The 22021-nt window shown below is 35.7% G+C and overlaps 2 protein-coding genes and 2 long non-coding RNA genes across 5 annotated transcripts; 2 read left to right on the plus strand and 2 right to left on the minus strand.

Moving 5' to 3' along the window:
• Positions 1–8606: 8606 nt before the first annotated feature.
• Positions 8607–9729, minus strand: LOC129751216 (uncharacterized). Its single transcript, XR_008738650.1, has 4 exons — positions 9578–9729; positions 9344–9504; positions 8839–9000; positions 8607–8705 (listed from the first exon to the last, which is right to left on the minus strand). It is a non-coding gene; the product is annotated as an uncharacterized LOC129751216 (long non-coding RNA).
• Positions 9730–10812: 1083 nt separating this feature from the next.
• On the plus strand, positions 10813–13550 carry LOC129757223 (DNA repair protein complementing XP-C cells homolog). The gene is made up of 3 exons (XM_055754367.1): positions 10813–12768; positions 12831–13201; positions 13264–13550. Exons 1-3 carry the CDS (start codon positions 11054–11056, stop codon positions 13548–13550), a joined length of 2373 nt encoding a protein of 790 aa, XP_055610342.1. The 5' UTR covers positions 10813–11053.
• Positions 13551–13575: 25 nt separating this feature from the next.
• On the minus strand, positions 13576–18279 carry LOC129757224 (DNA repair protein complementing XP-C cells homolog). 2 transcript variants are annotated; one of them, XM_055754368.1, is made up of 6 exons: positions 18213–18279; positions 17820–18150; positions 15197–17687; positions 14449–14690; positions 13995–14386; positions 13576–13931 (listed from the first exon to the last, which is right to left on the minus strand). In XM_055754368.1, coding segments are annotated over exons 1-6 (3744 nt in total). In that variant the 5' UTR covers positions 18214–18279; the 3' UTR covers positions 13576–13644. The 2 variants fall into 2 exon arrangements, with proteins under 2 accessions (XP_055610343.1, XP_055610344.1); XM_055754369.1 differs by having other exon boundaries at positions 17820–18241.
• Positions 18280–19231: 952 nt separating this feature from the next.
• On the plus strand, positions 19232–19776 carry LOC129750829 (uncharacterized). Its single transcript, XR_008738505.1, has 2 exons — positions 19232–19364; positions 19463–19776. It is a non-coding gene; the product is annotated as an uncharacterized LOC129750829 (long non-coding RNA).
• The last annotated feature ends 2245 nt before the right edge of the window (positions 19777–22021 follow it).

Below are 22021 nucleotides of genomic sequence, written 5' to 3' on the forward strand. Positions count from 1 at the left end.
AAACGAATAATATGCCATTTTACCATGAGGTGTGTCGTGACTGATGCACATTTTATTCCTGGATCGTACTTTTCAAAAGACTTATCTTTTCTTTTTGAACTCAATTTATCGTGACTAACCAGAAAAATAATCCGCGCTTCTCAACATTCCTTTACTAACTGACTTTTGACTTCTTCCTCGACCGATCCCGAAGCATTTACTCTCCGAGAAATAGCCTATCACAAACACATACTCATCTCAACTTTAGCGTTCTTTTCCCTGCAGGTTCCCATTACTCTTGGCACTCATTTGTCTCGTTCTATGTAATAGTTGCCAGTATGCCAGTTCGTATAAGAATCGAATTTTTAAATGGATTCGTAATTATCATAACATAATTATACATTTTTGTTATAAGTGGTCTTTTTCATTGGCATTATGATTTTTATCATTATTATAACTGTCTTACTATCAATATTCTCTACATTCGCCTCCACTTGTACTCCTACTAGTCAAATACTTATATCAAATTGCAAACTATTCTATGAGGTTTTTGTTTTTTTTTTTTTTTTAAATCAGCTCAATCTTTTTATTGCTTCATTAGCACTTTATTCTCTTCCATTAATCTACACACTTTGCTTTTTATTATGAAATCTATACTCTTTGAAAGTTGCTTCCTTCAACTTTATTTACTCTGTATTCTATTCATTTCACTTACTACTTTTTAAATCTGGCTCATAAATGTTTACTCTTTGATCAATGCTTTCTCTTTTCTATTTTTTTTATACAATTCACTTTTTTACTATTTGTTTTTATTTTTTATTCTTTACTCTTGACTGCCTTTTTTTTCTAACTTTTCACTATAAATTCTTCACGTTTTTTTTACTTTATACCCTTTCTCATTAAACTGAACTCTCAACGCTTTACCTTTTCTCTTATCCTTTTCGTTTTTTTTTTCTTATTTCTTTTCCATTTATACTTCACAAAGCACCGTTTACTCTTTACTCTTTTTTTTTCTACTCTTAACATTTAAATATTTAATTGTTTCACTATCATTTTTATTCTTAACTATTTTGTTTCAATCTTAACTCTGTGCTCTTTAATTCTCACGCTTCACTCTTGAATCTTAACCCTTTATTCTTAACTCTTTTTTTTTTTTTTTTACTCTTCATTCTTTCCTTTTAATTTTTACTCTTCACTCTTTGCCTTTTACTCTTTCCTCATTTCTCTCTACTCATTACTCTCAACTCATCACTCTTTTCTCTAAATTTTTTATTTTTTTACCCTTCAATCACCAAATTCGGTATTTAACCTCTACTCTTGATATTTCACCTTCAATTCTCCATTCCTTACTCTTTACTTACATTCATTCTCTTAACTTTTTTCTTTCCATTTTTTTTTTACTCTTTTCGCTTTTTATTTTCTAAAACTTACTCTACTATCTTCATTTTTTTTACTTCTTAAGTCTACACTTACTTCTCTTTACTCTATACATTTTAATCTTTACTATTTACTTTTAACTGCTTACTTTTAACTGTTTACTCTTTTTTTCTATGCATTCTTCTTAACTCTTTACTCTTTCCTCATTACTCTCTACTCTTTACTCTTTGCTCTTTACTTTTTACATTTTCCTCATAACTCTTCACAATTTATCCTTTACTCTCGACACTTTATATTATACTGTCAATTATTTACTCTCCTCACTTAACTCCTTTAATTTGATTGTTATCTCTTTATTTTCAACTTCTTACTTGTTTTACTCTTCGCTTTTTACTCTCTTCTTTTCACTATTTTCTCTACTATTTCCACTCTTAACATTTTAGTCTTACTTTTTGATCTTTACATTTCATTCTTTACTATTTACTTTATACTGTTTACTATCAACTCTTGACTCTTAGTCTTCACTTTTGACCCGTAACTATTAACTCTATATCCTGTACTCTTTTAATTGCTATTTTTACTCTACTCCTTTAACTCCATACGCATCGCTTCTAATCTCTAATCTACATTATTTACTCTACTCTTTTAACTATTTAAATTTTTACTCTTTACTTATTGCTCTTCACTTTTTAAATTAAATTCGTCTCTCTTGATTCTTTCTTTTTTTTTCTTTTCTCTTTACTCTCTCTCTTATTACTTTCTACACATTAGCCTCAACTCATCACTCTTCGCTCTTTGAATTCTACTCATTACTCATTTCTTTTTACTATTTACCCTTTTTACTTTTATTTAAACTTTTGTTTTTCTTCTCTTTACTGTTCGCTTTCTACTTCCTTTTTTAACAATTTGCTGTACAATCTATTCTATTTTACTTTCTAGTTTGCACTCTAAACTCTGCACTCTCTAAATATTACTTTTTACTTTTTAATCTTCATTCTTAATTCTCTATTCTTTACTCCCTACTTTAAGCTCTTTACTCTTTTCTTTTTATAGTTATCTCTCTTCTCTTCATTATTGACGTTTTACTTTTTATTCTTCACCCTCTCTACTTTTTTTTTAACTTTTAACCGAACTTGCTCTATTCTTTACTATTTGATTTATAGTCTTTACTGTTTACATTTTACTCCTTACTATTCACTCTTAACTGTTAAATCTTATCTCTTAAATCGATACTCTTTACTTTGTAAGCTTGACTTTTTTACTCTTCACTCTCACACTTTACTCCTCATTATTCACTATTATATTTTTAACTCTGTAAGCTTTTCTCTCTATTCTCAGATCTTTACTGTTTACTTTTTCGTTTTTTTACTCTATACTCATTTTTCTTTTCTCTTCACTTTTCATCTTCCACTCTTTCTTCTGTGCTCTATACTATTTATTCTTTAATATTTTCTTTTAAATGTTATCTCGTCGCTCTTAACTTTTTCAATTTTTACCCTTTACTCTTCACTTTTCACTCTTAACTTTTAACTGTTAGCTTTTTACTACTAATTCTTTACTATTGAATCTTTACTCCTCTCTTTACTTTTAATATTTCAGTTCCTGCCTTTTTTTTTACTTTCCTTTTCTCTGTTTACTTCTTATGATTCAAATTTCAGGTGGCATGCTTAGCTTAAAATCTTTGCTGTTTAAACACTTCACTGTTTACTTTTACTCTTAAATCTTCACACTTAACTCTTTAAGCTTTACTTTCTGCTCTGTATTCTCAACTTTTAACTCTGCATTCTTTCTCGTCTATACTCTTAACTCTGCAAGCTTTCCTTTTTTTTTTTTACTCGTTATGTTATCTGTTCACTATCATTTACTCATCTCTCATTTCACTTCACCCTTTTTTTTAACTCGCGATTCTGTACTCTATACTCTTTTTTTTACTATTTACTATTTTATTTTTATTGTTATCTCTTTACTATTCACTTTCTACTTTTCACCCTTTACTCTTCATTTTCTTCTCTCTACTTCATTCTAGTTAATCTTTACTTTTCATTCTTTACTCTTAAATATTTACGCTCAGCTCTGTACTCTTTATTTTTACTCTTCGCACTTTTTTCTTTAAGCTTCACTTTTACTCTTCACTCTTCATTCTTGATCTTTACTTTTTAATCTTTCTTTTTTTTTCTTCACTCTTTTTTTGCATTATTTACTCTTTACTCTGTTCTTCTTACTCTTTACTGCTTATTCTATTCTTTTTACTTTTCAATCTATTTTTCTGATACCGTTTTACACTATACTCTTTATTCTTTACTATTTTTTTCTTTACTCTTTACTTATTACAGCACTCTTCACTTTTTAATATCTATTCTTTACTCTTTACTTTAAACGCTTTACACTTTACTCAATACTTTTCACTTTTTTTTTACTCTTTATTTTCTACTCTTTACTTTTTGCTCTCCTCTTCTTGCCTTGAATATTGCATCTTTATTTTTTTTGTTTGTCATTCACTTCTGCTAAACTCTTAATTTGATTTTATAATTTGCACTTTGCTCTTGAATCTTTTTACATTATTTTCTATTTTCTGTTTCATACTTTTTATAATTTTATCTTATTTCTTGCTTTTTAAATAAATTACACTCACTAAGGCCTGTCATTCACCCTAGTGGGACCATTGAGTACTATCATTACCTCAAATGGACAAATTTGCTTCTATTTTTTTTTTATCAATTACACCCACTAGGGACTGTCATTCACCCTAGTGGGACCATTGGGGACTTTTATTACCCCAAATGGACTATTTTGCTACTATTTTTTTTTAATTTATTACACCCACTAGGGACTGTCATTCACCCTAGTGGGACCATTGGGGACTTTCATTACCCCAAATGGACTATCTTTCTTTTATTTTTCATTGATTAATCCCACTAGGGACTGTCATTCACCCTAGTGGGACCATTGAGGACTATCATTACCCCAAATGGACTATTTTGCTTCTATTTTTTTTTATCAATTACACCCACTAGGGACTGTCATTCACCCTAGTGGGACCATTGGGGACTTTCATTACCCCAAATGGACTATTTTGCTACTATTTTTTTTAAATTTATTACACCCACTAGGGACTGTCATTCACCCTAGTGGGACCATTGGGGACTTTCATTACCCCAAATGGACTATCTTTCTTTTATTTTGCATTAATTACTCCCACTAGGGACTGTCATTCACCCTTGTGGGACCATTGAGGACTATCATTACCCCAAATGGACTATTTTGCTTCTATTTTTTTTTTAATTACACTCACTAGGGACTGTCATTCACCCTAGTGGAACTCGCATTACTCCAATTGCATTATTTTGATAAATCATTTTAAAATTCACTCTGCAATATAAATTAACGCATTCTTGCGCAACGAATACATCATTTCTAATTCAATTCATACATATATGTACTACAGAACATCATATCTTACAAAAAATTACTCACCATCGATTATTGAACCATATTCCTAGAACGACAAGATAACTCATTCCGTCGCCATCTTTAGGCTTCCCAAACACTAACCAATCATACCGCACTCCACTTTCCAATTCTATCAGTTTCCTTCAAATAAACTTTCCTAAGATAATCACACCTACACGCCTACCGGGCTGCGCCATTGTCGTGACTGATGCACATTTTATTCCTGGATCGTACTTTTCAAAAGACTTATCTTTTCTTTTTGAACTCAATTTATCGTGACTAACCAGAAAAATAATCCGCGCTTCTCAACATTCCTTTACTAACTGACTTTGACTTCTTCCTCGACCGATCCCGAAGCATTTACTCTCCGAGAAATAGCCTATCACAAACACATACTCATCTCAACTTTAGCGTTCTTTTCCCTGCAGGTTCCCATTACTCTTGGCACTCATTTGTCTCGTTCTATGTAATAGTTGCCAGTATGCCAGTTCGTATAAGAATCGAATTTTTAAATGGATTCGTAATTATCATAACATAATTATACATTTTTGTTATAAGTGGTCTTTTTCATTGGCATTATGATTTTTATCATTATTATAACTGTCTTACTATCAATATTCTCTACAAGGTGATGTAAGGTAAAAAAAGATTGCTCATCTTATGTGTTTATGTTATAAATGATTAACTTGGAATAAAAGAATCTTAGTGCTTATAATTTAATTTACTAGCCCTTTATGATCATAATGACTAAAATTTTCATTTTAAGATTCTTATATTTTGTTAACTATATACATAGTTCCAATACGACCAACCCAAAAATCTGACTTTTTATTGTGCTGCCATCTGTTAGCAGCAATCAGTTTGTTTGAAAATGCGACAGATGGCATTGCTTTTTCCCTCTATCGGTAGAATAATTCAGAAGGCCCTTAAATTAATCCATTGACCTGGATTGTGCTAAACAAAACGGTACAATTCTTCTACAAAAAAGTAACTATTCGCCGAACACGTTCATTGAGGTTAAGCTGTTTTCTCATTCTAGGAACAAGTTATGTGAAAATCGGAATAGAATGGTAAGTGTTCTTAAATATCATTTAGTTGTGCTGGTTCTCGTCATAATACTATTGATTTTGTTTCAGATCGGCCCATAGAGCTTTGAGGTGTATTCCACGTCATCCTCCAGCCGGAAAAACCGAACCTGACCGGATTATTCGAACGGAGGAGGCCATGCATGTACGCAACGCAGGTGAATTCAGCGGCCATAGCGGCCCAGAAGAACGCGAAGGCCGAATATACCAGTCCCTATTTATCTCCAATAAATATCATTTTTGAAAGAATTTTGTATTTTTTTAATTCTTATCGAAGAAAACAATCAAACCAACCAGCATTTACCTTTTAAATCAGTAAATGGGGAAAACGGTATTATTTACTAATTTACTAGGTGAATGCGAAAAAGGTAAAATTTACCTTTTTGCTAGATAAATTGGAAAAAGGTAAAATTTACCTTTTTGCTAGGTGAATGAAAAAAAGGTAAAATTTACCTCGAAAGAGGGGTGGAAAAAATTCACCTCGCAAAAAGGTAAATTTTACCTTTTTTTTATTTTCCGTGTAAGAACCTTGTGTTGGTGAAGGATCAAAACACGGAAGATAATTAAAAGGTAAAATTTACCGAGTTAGCAAGGTGAATACTCGTGGAAGACATAATGGTAAGATTTACCTCGAAGCAAGGTAAAATTACCTAAAAACAAATTTAGTTGGAGAAAAAGACAAATTTACCTAAAAAAAGGTAAATTCCAAAACAAAAATTTCCACCTCTTCGAAGTAAAGCTTACCTCTCAACAAGATAAAGTTTACCTGAATCGAGCTGAATAAAAAGGTACAAGTCACCTAGAAAAAAGGTAAATGTTGGCCCAGTCAAAAAACGTACTTCTTACTTCTAAGCAAGGTGTACCGTTTAAATCGGATCCGATTTGAAAGGTGAATTCAGCAGTAAGCTTCGTATTCCACTCACCACTTTATTTAACTTTTTTTCTAAGGTGGACGAGAAAAAGGTATTTTTTACCTTCCAACTAGGTGAATGAGGAAAATGTATTTTTTTAATCTTTTTGCTAGGTGAACAAGAAAAAGATATTTTTTTACCTTTTTGCTAGGGGAATGAGAAAAAGATTTTTTTTTTTTGTATTTTTTTAGGTGAACGAGAAAAAGGTTTTATATAAATAATTAATAAAAATATTTCATCATTCATGAGAACTATACATTTCATTACATACAATCAAAGGAAATATCCTTTGTTTTTGCGGCACTTCCTTTTAAAACTAATTTTTATTACGCTGCATGTGGTTATGTGAAATCAAAGAAAATTGTTACAGTTCCATTTCACGGTTTCATTCCAAACATTTCTAGCGTAACATTTCAAAAGGGCGAAACTGCCAAATGTAAACAAATCGAGTTAACGGTCATTCCGGATGCACGCGGTTGCACTTTACCTATCAAACGCGGTTTCATCTTAAAATTACTTAAAACTTTCAAAAAATTGATAAAATTCAATTGGGCGAAACTTCCTGGTGATGCATTTTCGTTGGAACGTGAAGTTACGCCTATTCAAAATGGAGTGAATTTTTCTATTCGTGTAGAGCCAAAAGGCGTAACTGAATTGAACGTGTGTGAAAAAACGGCCTAATTAGTTTTTGCGTGTAGGATGATTGCACGGTAAACAAAGTTACTCTGTTCTGTATAAAAATCCATACAGATTCGAGAAAAGTGTCTCCACTTACACGCTCCTTTTTTTAAACTCAAAATTAAGTACGACCGAGGTTCAAAACATAGTTCGATTCTATGAACTTAAAGTTAAGTACCCTTTTTCCTCCTCGCGATTGTTCAAAATGGAGCTCGAACTGCGAACTCAAAACTAATCCCATTCGTGCCATTTTTGCCGAGCCGCATTTCAGGTAGCTACGAACAAAGGCATAAAAAACGGTTCAAAAAATGGTACTCGCTTTTGAACTTAGTTTTGAGTATGCTTGTCAGAACTTAGTTTCGCTATTGCCCAATCAAACTCAAAGCTGAGGGCTGCCACTGAAGTGCTGTTTGACCGTGGTCAAATCATAGTTCGATTGTATGAACTAAAGTTGAGTTCCTTTTTTCCTCCTTGCGATGGTTCAAAAGGAAGTTCGAACTGCGAACTCAAACTAATCCCATTTTTCCTTCGGCGAAGGAGCAAAACTGAGATCGATCTAATGAACTAAAAATTGAACCCTCCTCGCGTGTGTTGAACTGAAAGCACTTAGCGAGTTCGGCTGCGAGAACTGCATTTTGGGTAGCTACGAATAAAGGCATAAAGAAAGTTCAAAAAATGGAACTCGCTTTCGAACTTAGGTTTGAGTATGCCAGTCAGAACTTAGTTTTTGCGTTTGCTCAGTCTTACTCAAAGTTGAGGGCTGCAACTGAAGTGCTGTTTTGAACCAAAACTACTTAATTTTGAGTTTAAAACAAGGAGCGTGTAGTTTTATGTTTGGGCGCTTTAAACAGAGCGTGAGCAAAAAGCTTTTACACATTCGAAAGCTTTTAGCCAGTTAGTCAATTCTGTATATTTTGACATGGGGATGCCCATTCATTTTTGAAATTCTTCCAAAAAGTAAGTTGTTTTTTAATAAAAAACAAATTAAATAATTTTCTAACGAACAAGCTATCAGTTTATATTGTCTTTAAAATCATTTTACATACATTCAATAATACAGCCAAATGATATTGCATGGAAGCGTCTCGTGAAATGTTTTCCGTCACCAAGTTGCATGATTTCGGATGCCGATTTCTGCTGTTCATGACAACTTGGGCCGTACGTAGCGGAGCATCCGGTTCGAATTTTCTTCCATACGATCCAGCCACCTGGGTGTGTAGCGTATCTGGAAAAAGAATTGAATTTTGATATTGTTAATAAGTTATATAATGTCAATTCAAAATGTTAAAATTTAATTATATTGAAGAAAAATGGCAAATTGTAATAATTAAGGCTAATGATTTAAACTTTTTAGCTACCTTTTGTACATTTCCGATGAGCTGTTCATGGCGGAACGACTGCTAGCTAAACAGGAGTAGCACCCTCAAGCCGGCAGAGTCTAATGGAGTCTAATGGCATTCAGCAGGTTCTACAGGCATCACTCTGGACTGGCCCCCTGAAGTGATTTGGGATGGGTGTACCTGTCGAATTAGAATACAATTACAATAAATAAATAAACACATACACATGAATTAGTGATATAATCTATAGCATGAACTAGTATAGTAGATTTAAGATAACTAAGTGATGTTTAAAATAAAGTTATGATAGTCTCACTCGGAATGATATAGACTTAAATCAAGATACATCATAGAATTCAGTTTTGATCGAGGGTCGGAAATGGAAAAATTGAATCAAAATAAGTTTCATAACTAAAAACTAAAATTTAGATTTCAACCCTATACGAATCGTCTTGTGGAAAGTACAAATAGTGACGAATAGTAAAACTAGCTCATGTGCAAAAATATACCAAATAAAACAAACCTGTTCCATTATGATGGTGAATAAATGAATCTTTTTGTTTTAAGCTCCATCTTACTGTCTTCCGCATAGTTAGATTTTTGAAGCGATTTTCCCTCATATCCTTTGACGAGTTCTTCGGTGGTAGCGGTCACGTTCCTGCTCATTGTGATGTACTTGTGGTACTGGAAAGAGAAATTTATGTTCACTATCTCAATTTTTACCATTTCCCAATGGAAAATGTGCACTTTTACTTACCAATATTCGAAGAACAAATATAAAGGTTTTTGTTTGCGGAATATCATCCGCTGAATTACGAGGACCACATCCTGTCCGATAGAGGCTTAGAAGGAAAACGACAGGAATAGTCTCTCGTCCTTAAGAGCATTTATTTTGTTCAGAGTAAATTATGCCGTCTTGCTCTGAAAAGACAATAAAAATTTTGGCAATAGGTGTTCGCAAATTTTAGGTAAACCTCGGACCTCCCGATGCATTCGTTCAACTTTCCGGAATAGGCTTAACGGTAAAACATCAGTGCCGCTGTTGTAAATCATTTTTCAGGCAACAATCCGGTGATCTTCCGGTGATAAATGCTGATTATGTGATTCGATCACCTGAATGCAACAAATCCCTGTAATCACACAATAATGTCATAAAACGAAGTGAAATTCTGATAAAACATACCTTTTGAAAGACATTTATGATGATTTGTCTTAAAAACGGATGCGGAATTGATAAAAACGTAGCGAATTTTAAAAACTTGTTTGCTCTAACATCGCTGTCCAGAAGCTTTCCAACAACAACAAACTTTTTATACAGAATCGAATAATCGAGTTTTAGTTTTTATTTGTATATTGTCGACTCAAAACTACTCAAAACTGAATTGGAGATACACAAATTGTGAACAACAAACGATTAGTTATAATGAATGTGTATTCGCAACACATTTTATGAATAACTCCATTTTTCCGTGTGGGCGTAACTTCAAAACCAAAACAAAAACGGCCGATCAATTGGGCGAAACTTGCAGGCGTAACTGAAATCGAAAACAATAATAGGGCGAAACTCAAAAATCTCTGAAATTACGCGAAAAAAGTTAAAGTTCTTGATAACCATCGAACAATAAGTGAATATAATGCACATTTTTTTATTTTGTTGAACAAAAAGTGGTCGATTTTATAAATAGGATTTGAAAAGGTGTTCCGAATTTTCAAACGCGTTTTTCTCGTTTCGAGCTAACTGCTAGTTTCGCCCTTTTTAAATGTTACGCTAGATTTCAACTCGTTTGTTTATACCAAATTTTCTTTAAGTCCGTTGAAATGTTAATCGATTTCCCAATAAGTTTAATGCTTCAAAATTACCATATGAGTGCCAAATTAGGAAAGTATAGCGAATAACAACAAAATTCAACGTGTGTGTTCGTTTTGGGTTATTTAAAGGTTACATGATTTTGATCCGTAAGTGTAGTTTCTATTTTATTTCAGTGTCGTTAGGGTACGCAAATTTGCCCGTTCCAAAAATGGTGTTTATTTTCACAAAAATTGTGATATTTATCCAGAAGGCACGTATATATTTCTATAACGCAGCAGGAATATTCAGATAATTTTGACAAATTCCATTTGCTCAAATCAATTTTTTTTACTGGAAGTCTTGAAAATGTTGGGGATTTAAGATTTAAGCCAAGAAATTTGAAAAAAGTAGTTTGAATTTCATCAACGCCTCAAAAGCTTCGAGATGAATCTGCGGGCACCGGGAAAACTATCTCTGAGGGATAAAATTTTCAGTCGTTTAACAAATCTTGAAGTGAGCCGGAACTATTACCAGGAAGCGGTATTTCCGGAAGGAAATGCAGAATTGAGTCAAACACCAAGAAACTTGGAAAATGATGTCCATGACGACGACGACGTTTGTTCCACCAGCAGTGGAAGCAGTGTCGACGATCATCTTGTGACCTCAGACCAGATCGATTTAAATTCCCAGTTTTTCAGCCAAAAATTTACCGATAAAACTACTTTGGAGCAACCTGTAATTGGAAACGACTCAAAAATGAGTAGCGAAGACGAGAAATCAGAATGTGATCCTGATGAACGGGAGAGGATCGAGATGATGTTGTCCCAGTTGGCCAGCTATTCTCAGAGCTGTCAGCAATCTGAACCGATGTTGGACAGTTGCAAAAAAGAAAGTATGGAAAATCGAGAAGAATTGGAACTAGGTGGAGAAGAGGAATGGATCCCACTTGATGTCCCTGACGATGATAATGAGCTTGGGGACGTAGAAGTTATCATTAATCAGCAAGTTAATACGAATGGTAAAATAGTTGATGTTGCTGCTCAATTAAAGCGGTTAATTTGCACGGAGAAAAGAGAAAAACGATTGGTTTTGCACCAGGTTCATCTGCTTTGTCTCTTAGGACATGGTTTTTACTTGAATCGAGTTATTCAAAAAATTATGATAGAAAAACATGAAGAGATCATGGATCTCTTACTATGTGCTAATTTTAAAAAAGTACCTGAACAAATTGATTATCAATTTGTCAAAACGATTTGTGATATTTATAGAATTAAAATGATAAATAACAAGTTTGAAAAGGAAACATTTAGGGATACCAAAGATATGGTAACCAAAAGCAAAATTATGTTGCTTATTGCTGTTCTACGATTTCTAGCTATTGAAACGAGGCTCGTTATGTTTTTGGACGTTATATCTAAAAACTTACCTTCGAACGATAAAGTTCATGGCAAAATGCAAAAATTGCTAAAGAAAGCAGATGAAGATAGTCAATTTTCTATGCAACCTTGTGATAGATATCCGGATGTGCCTCTCACTACAACCGAGATTTTGAAAAGGAAGCCTGAGTTTGCAAATTTCGCTCATATACCTCAAATGGATGGTACTGACGATATTCCTTCAGAGGGAAAACGTCCTCGCTTGAATAGATTAACAGAATCAAAGCCCAACCTTTGGAAGCTAAAAGTTCAGAAGCTTCCAGATCGCATTGCTGGTGGCAAAACAAAATCTAAAACAAAGAGCAAAAACACATCACCATTCTTTAGCTCAAAAAGCGAGAGCCACACAAAACTGAATACGGAAACAATTTCGACCTGGATTGAAATATTCTTACCCTTAGAAAATCGATGGAGCGTCTTGGATCCCACCAGTTTTGAACTAGATCAGCCTGATGCTGTCATCTCACAACTTCCATCACCGACACCAGGATACATTTTCGCTTGGGACAACGATCACCTTTTGCGAGATGTAAGCCCCCGCTATTGGTGGCACAACGAGATGGCCTCCCGAAGGCAGCGTGCACCCGAAAAATGGTTGCGAGCTCTTCTGGATCGCTTCGACGGGCAAAAACGGATACGTCGTCGGTTGATTTATGATTTGGCAGATAGAAGGGAATTTCGAATGCTTCGATTAAGAGCACCAATTCCAGATAAAGTTTCCGAGTAAGATTTGTTTTTCTTAAGTATAAAATTCAATAATTATCTAGCCTTTTCTACCTATGTAGGTTTAAAAATCACCCATCGTACTGTCTGAAACGGGATTTGCTCAAATTTCAAGGAATCTACCCACCGGATGCTCCTCCGCTCGGATTCTACCGTGGCGAAGCGATTTACGCCCGCGAATGCGTTCACACGTTACACTCGCGCGAAGTTTGGTTACGCCACGCGAAGGTGATTCGAATAGGCGAGCACCCCTATAAGGTGGTTTGGTCCAAGCTTAAACGCGAAAAGACCGAACTGGAACTGTTTGGCCGGTGGCAAACGGAGGAATACATCCCTCCGGAACCCGTGGACGGTCGGGTGCCCCGCAATGCTTTCGGAAACATCGAACTCTTTAAGGCTTGCATGCTACCCAAAGGAACGGTGCATTTAAAATGTAAGTACCCTGGAGGATTAATAGCTGGGACATTGTTCAATTCAACTTGTTTCCGATTTCAGTGCCGAATGTTTCGAAAATCTGCCGCAAATTAAATGTAGATTACGCCGTGGCAGTTGTAGGATTCGGTGTTCATGCAGGGGGTAATCACCCTGTGTTTGATGGAATTGTTATTTGTAAAGAATTTGAGAACGTGGTTCTGGAAAATTATAAACGTGAACAGTTGGAACAGGAAAAAAGGAAACATGAACAGAGACAGTGTCGAATCTACGGAAACTGGAAAAAGTTGATCAAAGGTATGTTAATTAGAAATCGACTAATAAACAAATACAAATTTACAAATATTTAAAATAAACTTGTATTAAAAATGCCGTTTTGAACGCTTCAGGTTAAAAATAATACACAAATATAACAACACTGTAATAGAAAATTGAGAAAAATACTTAAAGATTATCGAAATTGTACTTGTTTTGTAGCTTTCGGCGCACCAGCACGCCCTTGATGAGTTTCTTCCAGTTATCATAAACCCGCTTTTCGTAGCGTTCCTGCTCTTTGCGATCTTCCTCTTCCATTTCCTTGTACCACTCCTCGGTCAGCATGTCGGCATATTCTTCGCACACCACAAAGCCATCGTAAACGGGAATCATCCGCATGCGAGCCTTGTCGAAACCGATGAGAGCCGGAGCACAATCGATGCCAAGCCTTTTGCAGACTCTGTTAAGTCCCGGAACTGAAAGGGATAAAAAAAAACATGTATTTTCAAACGCATACATTCTTTAGAAATTCGACATACGTTGTAAATGAACGGTTTTCTTAGGGAGCATTTTCGGGGTAAAAAGCTCCACGTTTCCATACTCGTTTCTAGGAACAATTCCGTTTTCTGCTGTTGGTGGATCGTATTCTTCCGTTTGCCAGATACCGAAAATGTCGCAAGGTTGATTTCCGAGCCATTCGTTTTTAAGTTTGTCGTACCTCCAACATTTCACAACCTTATAGGCCGTCTCAAATGGCTTCACCACGCGACCTTGCTTGTACCATTTTTCCCTGGTTTGAAGTGTAAAGACGCATTCACGGGCATAGATGGCTTCACCGCGCACAAAGCCCAAACTTGGAACCTCCACCGGGTAGAGTGCTTCAAATTTCAGCAAATGACGTTTCAATACGTAAAGGGGATGATTTTTGCATCTGTTGTAAAAATATTTAAAATCTTTAACCAATTCCTTTCCAAAAAAAAAAGCAAAAATTACTCCGCAATAGTAGTCGGCAACGGCTTATCGATGTCAATTTTGTTGAGTTCCTGATCTTCGGCATTCTCATGCTCCGTTTTGGGACCACGGAATGGAGCCAATGTCTTGTCCAGCCATTTGGAATCCGTTCGTAGCATTCGACAAACTGTGTTCCAGTGCTGGACGTAGCGTGGTGTCACGTCCTTGATATGGTCATCGTTGTCGAACCCAAAAACGTAGCTGATAGGACTGGTGGCGTGCCGCTGAAAAAAGAAAATCACAAAATAAGTAAAACCAAACAAAAATTGATAGTTAGGTACTACATGGTTATGCCATATTTATTGGGAAAGAATAAAGCAAAAATACTTTATAGAACAAAGTTTTTAGGTTTATATGATTCAAGAGCGTTAGTTCATGGTACGAAATCCCGACAAAACGACAACACGTCGCTTGAACTGGCTCAGTAATAGGAAAGCTTCGCAAAGCCACAGACTTTTTGTCCAATCGGGTTGCACGTGCTTTACCAATCCACATAATTGGACTGTATGGGTGAACGTTAAAGTACCTATCAATCAATTGGTGTGGCGACAAGTGTCTAAAAACCTCTATGAAGCTTTTTATGAACTTATGCTTTTGGCTCAATTTTAACACCTTTAACTTGCTTTTCACAAGCATCTGCTTCATCTATCCGTTATATCATTTCAACATTTTATTCTTCCATAAATTCCCAATTTCCATTGATCATTAAAAAAAATTCTGAACTGCTTACCGACAAATAGTCAACGCAATCAATTTTCCCCCCGAAAAGGTCCACCGTCATCCAACGGTTGTCTTTTTCCGAGTAGAACTCGATCCAAAAATTGTTCTTCCCTTGCGTTGTGGAAGCGTTTTTCGGAGATTCACTCTTAACGGCGTTTGCTGTCGCCTTCTTCTCCGATTTGGTCCCAGTTGTTGTTTTCTTCGACGATGACGAGAAAGTTTTCGCTTTCTTCTGGGACGCTGGTGATGCAGACTTGGCCGCCTTCCGTGATTTTTTCCCCTTCGGTGGTTCAAAATCACTATCGTCCGCATCGGAGTCCTGCTTGACCTTAGAACGGCGATTAACTTTTGCCTTGCTTATGGCGGGCGAACTGTGCGTCGATGTGGTTTTGGCCGACGGTTGTTCCTGTTCCTGCTCCGAGTCACTCGACAAGATTTTATTTTTGGAAGCTCTTTTTCCAACATTTACATTATCTTTTTCAACATCCATTGAAGGAAATTCCTGAACAGTTTGGTTAGTCTGAAAGAGTTTTCGCTTCAGAACTTTACCCGGTTGATTTTTGGTTTCTTCCGCCTTCGGTGTGTTTGTTTTTCGCTTGGAAAACGCTGTCTTTGATACGTTTTCATCTTTCGGCACTTTGCCGAGGCGGACACTGCGTCGCTTTGGTACGTCTTCTTCGGGTATATCGTTTGCACCATCAACCTGGGGAATGGATAGAGTATTCGAATGATTAGCGTCATTGGATTGAACCGATTTTTTGGCGTTTCTAGGAGATCGCCTTGCAGGTTTAATGTTTTCTTTGACTGAAGGACTATAATCGTTTAGTGCAACCGATTTGCTGTTCTTGTCCAATTTTGCTGGGGTTGAAGCTTCATCATGCGTTTTATTCGATCCATTTTGTGAACGAGTACGCAAGCGTTTTTTCTCGTTCTGTTGATCAGCGCTGATATCCTTAATTTTTTTACCTTTTTTCGAATTTGTAACGGGCATCTTCTGATCAGATTTTTCAGCTGTTTCTGAACAGTTATTAGCTTCTGGTACTGCTTCAACGGTTTCGGTTTTGAGAGCAGTAATACTGATAACTGGTATATTATCATTTTCAGATTTAATTTCTTTTTTCTTCTCAACACTGCCGGGTGACTCCGTATCGCTTTCTTCATTATTATTAAAATTCTTCTTTTTGTACTCCTTTTCAAATTGTTCAATTAGTTGACGCTCGGAAATCGGGCAAAGATCCTTCATAGCCGGGCGCTTCGGTGGAACATTAGCTGAAATGATCAAACGAGCTTGTACCCCGGCCATTCTCAAGCACGATAGAAAGAGAAGCATATAATTTCGTTTACATGTTGCTTTTTTAGTGAAAAGCTCCAGGGCTAAATTGAATCTTAGAGGTCCATTTTGTGAAACAACTACTTCCTGGCTTTGTAATGTGAAACAGGCTTTGAACCATTTAATCAATTGTTCAATAAATTTTCTATCCACTTTTGATTTTGGAATACAATCCTTGGCCTGCATCAAAGATAGGGTCATGGCTTGTATTTTATTCGAATTAACGGTATAGTTTAATTTCTGACCAATTCCAATTGTTAACAGGATGCTACTTTTGTGGTAAGCTAATTGATTTTCTCGTTTTATTTTGTTGACCTGTCTTTTAATGAACAGCTCCATTTCGATTTCTTCCCAGCGTTTTTTCTTGGATTTTGTAGTTTCAAGTTCGACAGTGACCGTCGGATTTGGTTGAGAGCTTCCATCAGATTTTTTAACATCTGCTACTTCCTCCCAATCTGACTCTTCACTGTTAGAGCCTTCATTATCTTTCACATTCGAAGTTTCAAGGTGTCCAGCACCAGCTTCCGGTTCTCCAAGAGCTAACAAATTTGAAATATCTTTGCTTTTATCAAATTCAGAATCTTCTTCGACTTCCTTGGATTTGTAATTCTTTAAAAGTAACTTAGCTTCCGCTATCTTTTTATCAAACTCCTCGAGGTTATTAAAATTCATAAATCCAGCCGAAGACTTATTGATAGTACTGATCAACTTTTGAGCTGCCAGTTTAGGAATGGAAGCAGGGAGCACGTCTTCCTCATTTTCGTTGTCAGAGCTATCCGATAAACGCATTCCAGCATTACAATCGAATTGGGGAGGTCTTTCTTTGGCAGTCCGCTCAACGGACACCTCCCCTTTGAAAAAATCCGAATTCAAGTCCAGCTTTTCAGGATTCACCAAATAGTCATCTCCGCTATCACTATCCGAATTATCTTTGTTTCCTTTACGATCTGCGCTAGAGTTGCTAGGTTTCTGTGCATTCTGGCCGACATTCCGTTTAGGTTTAAACTCGCATTGACTCAGAATATCTGCCACACTTGCATTCAGCGATGGCCGGTCCGGTTGTGATTCTTTCAATAGATGCTTCTTGGTCCGACGATAAAGTTCGTCCCGGGTTGCCGGTGACATTCGTTTCTTTTTGATCGGGTTCTGTTTGGGTGACGATTTATGCGAGCTGCAACATAAAAATTGAATTATGTACTTTTAAAAGTTGTCCGAAATTTCATATGGGTTAAAATCAAATGAGGAAACCCGGAGTACTCTGCAAATTACAGTAAAAAGTTAAGCTTTGAACCATGAAGTTTACCGTTTTTTCGCTCTCGTTTTGGACATGGCCATAACACTGCTACCATCGCTCATCTCGCCAGAATCCTCATCATCGTCTTCGTCCTCGTGGTTGTCGTCATCATCTTCGGAAATGGACCCTGCTGTCGTGTTTCGGCCCTCTTTATCATTTTCCTCATCCTTTCCGGGCAGCCATTCTTCCTCACTGGCCGAAAAATCCCCCTCATCGGAAGCACTCTCAAAATCATCCGCACTGTCATCACTGACCTTTTCTTCGACAAGCGGTTTACGGTTCAGGGTAACGGCACGCCTTGCTCGATTCATGGCATCCAAATTTTTTAAGACCCTTAACACTTATTACAGTAAATTATCAATCACAAACGAATTTCGCAACAATACGCAATACAAAGCTCACTTTGTTCTGCAAAAATTGGTCAACATGAATATATGAGTTGGGTTGAGACTACTACACATGGCTCAGGAGCAAAATTTGGCAAAAGGACATTGCAAAGTTATGCAAATCGTAGGCAACATAAAACATAAATAACCAACACATTTAAAAACGGATTGAAAACATTCGGATTCCGTTCATTCAGTTCATTCGAAAGCGCGCCAAAAATTAAGGGTCAGTCATAAACTACGGTGCTCGTTTTTCGAGCAGTTTTAATTTTATTAAGTTTTTCGAGCAGTTTTTTTTTTGTTTTTTTTTATGATGCACCCAATTTTTTTTGTCTGTTGAAAGCGGTTGTTAAAAAAATCGAACAGAAAAAAATCATTTATATATGTAAGAAAACCCCACGAAATGACAAATCTTTGTACTGTAATTTCGATAGCTATAAAAAAACTAAAACTGTAAGTTCGCGCAGAAAAAGCACGGGTTGTCGTTTCAACAAAACGTTTTATTATACAATTTTGTAGTATCACTGCACATTTAGTAAGTAGCTCTGATATGAAATTCGATTCGAAACAGTATCCAACATTTAGTTATTTTTACAAAATAGTCGTGTTGTTGTGTTGTTTTTCTAATGAATAATTGGATTGTTTTGATTCGAAAAGTATGCTTTATTAGCCAAGCGTATAGATGAAATGTCATCTGGAAAGAAAATATCATTCATTAAATTCTTGCTTGTGCTGATGCGTCCGGTTCTCATACACCAATTGCTATACCCTTACGTTCATAACTCACTAAATTTTTCTCGAATCCCTGGAATCCCTTCACGCAGAAAAAGAATGGGGTGTGGTTTCAACAAAACGTTTTGTTATTTTATTTTGTATTTTAAAAGCAGATTAATGGATAGCTTTCACAATAATTTGGAATATAAAAATTTTGTTATTTTTACACGCTCATTATTTATTGCATCAAATTTAAATATGGTTTATTTTGAAACCAATATTGGGTTTATGCGATAAACGTGTAACTGAAAAACGATAAATCGAAAAAAGAAAAAAAATTAAAAGTTTTTGCATCCGAACCACAACACAACAGCGGGAAGAACCGTCAGGAAAGCCCAGCCGAGGTTACGGAACACAGCAAGCTCATCAGGGTTCCAGGCTAGCAGCTTCAAAGGTAGGTTTCAAAGTTTTATCTTGCTCGCAAACTGCTCATAACTGGCTCATTTCTCCGAGAATTCATTTTTTTTTATATACTTTTCATTTATATTCCAGATGATGCGTGTGCCTACACCTACTGTCGCTCCCGGTTGGCGTTCTTCGCGTAGGTATTGGTCGTCGGGGAACCACGAAGAGCAGACCGACCACGGCCTTCCCTATGACAGCCGGAGGATTAGCGTTCATAATTACGCAGCTACCGTCATATGGCTGCTGACTGTTGTGAGGGCTCCTACGTCGGCCCGTAATGTGCTTGGTCTGGCTCAGAATCAGGCCGTAAGTACTAGTTCCCTGAAGCAACCGGCTCTACCGATTGTGCAACATTTACTAATTGTGAAAAATTTAAATAAAAATCTTTTTTAAATGCGATATATCTTTAAAATAATTGGAATCCGAAATGCAATCAATCTAAACAAACAATTCCCTTGTTTCAATTTAAATTAAAAAAAAAGATTGATTTCAAATATAACACTTTAACTTTTTTTTTAAAGCGGATTTTTGTTGTGATATTTACGCCAAAATTTTATTATTTTGAAATATATCATGGATCACTTTTAAAAAGGGTGTATTATATTTTCAATTAAACGATAAGTTTAAAGCGAATCGATACTTTTTTTTTTTTTTTGTAAATTCTTTATTTGAAACGGCTCATACCTTTAGGCTTTAAGGAGCCAAACTCGTTTTGTTTGATTACAATTGTGTGCTTATATCTAGTTCACTTTTAAAGAAAAAAGAAGATAGATAGGGAAATATGAAAATAAGAAGAAATTATAGACGAAGATCAATAGCTTTTAGGAAAAGATATATTTCGAACATGTAGTCCAACACGGAAAATAATAAAAAGGTAAAATTTACCGAGACAGCAAAGGTGAATGCTCGAAAAAGCCAAAAAGGTAACTTCTACCTATTCGAGGTGAAACTCACCTCACAGCGAGGTAAAATATACCTGAAACGAAGAATGAAAAAAGGTACAATTCACCGAGAAAAAATGTGAATCCAAAAAAGGTAAATTTCACCTCGTAGCGAGGTGAAGTTCACCTGAATTGAGCTGAATCAAAAAGTATAATTCACCTAGAAAGAAAGGTAAATCCAAATAAGGTAAAACTTACCTCGTAGCGAGGTGAAGTTGACCTGGATTGAGCTCAACAAAACGGTAAAAATCATCTCGAAAAAAAGTAACTATTTGACGAATCCGTTTGTTGAGGTTAAGCTGTTTTGCCGTTGAGGAACAAGTTCTGCTTCGTGCACAATATGTGAAAATCGGAACAAAATGGTAAGTGTTTTCTTAGATTTCATTTAGTTGTGCTGGTTCTCTTCATAATACTTTGCTTTTGTTTCAGATCGGCCCACAGAGCTTCGTGTTGTATTCCCGTCAGCCTTCAGATATTATTCCGGACAAGCCGGACCTGACAAGCTTGGCGAACAAAGGACTTACCTCAACAATTTTTAAAGAACACGGTGATATATTTCAAAAATAAATATTAGGTAACTCCCTATTTATTTCAAAAATATACCAATTTTTTCATGAATTGTGTTTTTTTTAAATTAATTATTATTGAAGAAACCAATCAAACAAACAAGCATTAACCTTTTAAATCAGTGAATGGGAAAACGGTATTATTTACTATTTTGCTAGGTGAATGAGAAAATGGTAAAATCTACCTTTTTGCTAGGTGAATTGAAAAAAGGTAAAATTTACCTTTTTCTAGGTGAATGAAAAAAAGGTAAAATTTACCTCGAAAGAGGGGTGGAAAAAATTCACCTCGCAAAAAGGTAAATTTTACCTTTTTTTTATTTTCCGTGAAGTCCATCACACCCAGCACATCTCTCACTGGAACATACACAGCAAGAAAAATTCGTGTAATTTTAGACCGAAAACGATGCACGAAAACGGAACATCGATTTTGATGTAAAATTCTATCACGATGTATTTTTTTCAAGAATGTAATTTTTGAGGCGTGTAAATTTAGATCGAAAACAATGCACGAAATCGGACGACGAAAGCCGTCGTGTAAAAATAGACGGGGATGTAAATTTTTAGATTTATTATCGTAAATATTAGAAATCTTTGCTAAATATTCAGGTTTTGCTGTTGTCTATGAATGAATACGCTGCTTTTAAAATTTTAATTTCGCATATATTTCCAAAAATAACCTAGAAGATATATATACACCATCACGCACAGCGTCAGCCTGGAATTTTTGTTTCATCCGATGATTCCCAGTGCAGTGATGTTGAACAGATGGCCGTCATCAGGATCCTCGATTCGTTCCAGAACACCATTATTTTTCGGTCCGCGTCACCTCCGCCTGACGAAAATTTCTTCGAAAAATCACTGCCACTGCGAAAAATCTGATCTTGCTGCAATGGAGAGAAAACTGATTAATTTCAACAGCATTCTTTTTTCAATATGACATAATTATGAACCTACCAGCTTTTGAAGGATTATGGAAATGCTAGAGCTACGCCTACGACTCGTTTTCGAATAATTGTCTTACTTGTTTACTTTGTATGTATGTAATAATCTGACTGGGTTGACCGAGAGTATGATCTTGTTTACTTTGTATTCGACGCGCGCTACACAAGTTGCACATTTCCATTTAATTTTAAATCAAA

Source organism: Uranotaenia lowii, chromosome 3, assembly GCF_029784155.1.
Source record: "Uranotaenia lowii strain MFRU-FL chromosome 3, ASM2978415v1, whole genome shotgun sequence".
NCBI classification, from domain to species: Eukaryota; Metazoa; Arthropoda; class Insecta; order Diptera; family Culicidae; genus Uranotaenia; species Uranotaenia lowii.

Bases quoted from the DNA above. Each gene is read 5' to 3' on its own strand.
- LOC129757224 (XM_055754368.1), bottom strand. The intron at 17,688-17,819 runs GTAAACTTCATG...TTTATGTTGCAG, and splicing joins AAAACGAGAGCGAAAAAACG to CTCGCATAAATCGTCACCCA. The intron at 14,387-14,448 runs GTAATTTTTGCT...TTTTTACAACAG, and splicing joins TTGCCGACTACTATTGCGGA to ATGCAAAAATCATCCCCTTT.
- LOC129757223 (XM_055754367.1), top strand. From the start codon at position 11,054: ATGAATCTGCGGGCACCGGGAAAACTATCTCTGAGGGATAAAATTTTC. The intron at 12,769-12,830 runs GTAAGATTTGTT...CTACCTATGTAG, and splicing joins ATTCCAGATAAAGTTTCCGA to GTTTAAAAATCACCCATCGT. The intron at 13,202-13,263 runs GTAAGTACCCTG...TTCCGATTTCAG, and splicing joins AGGAACGGTGCATTTAAAAT to TGCCGAATGTTTCGAAAATC.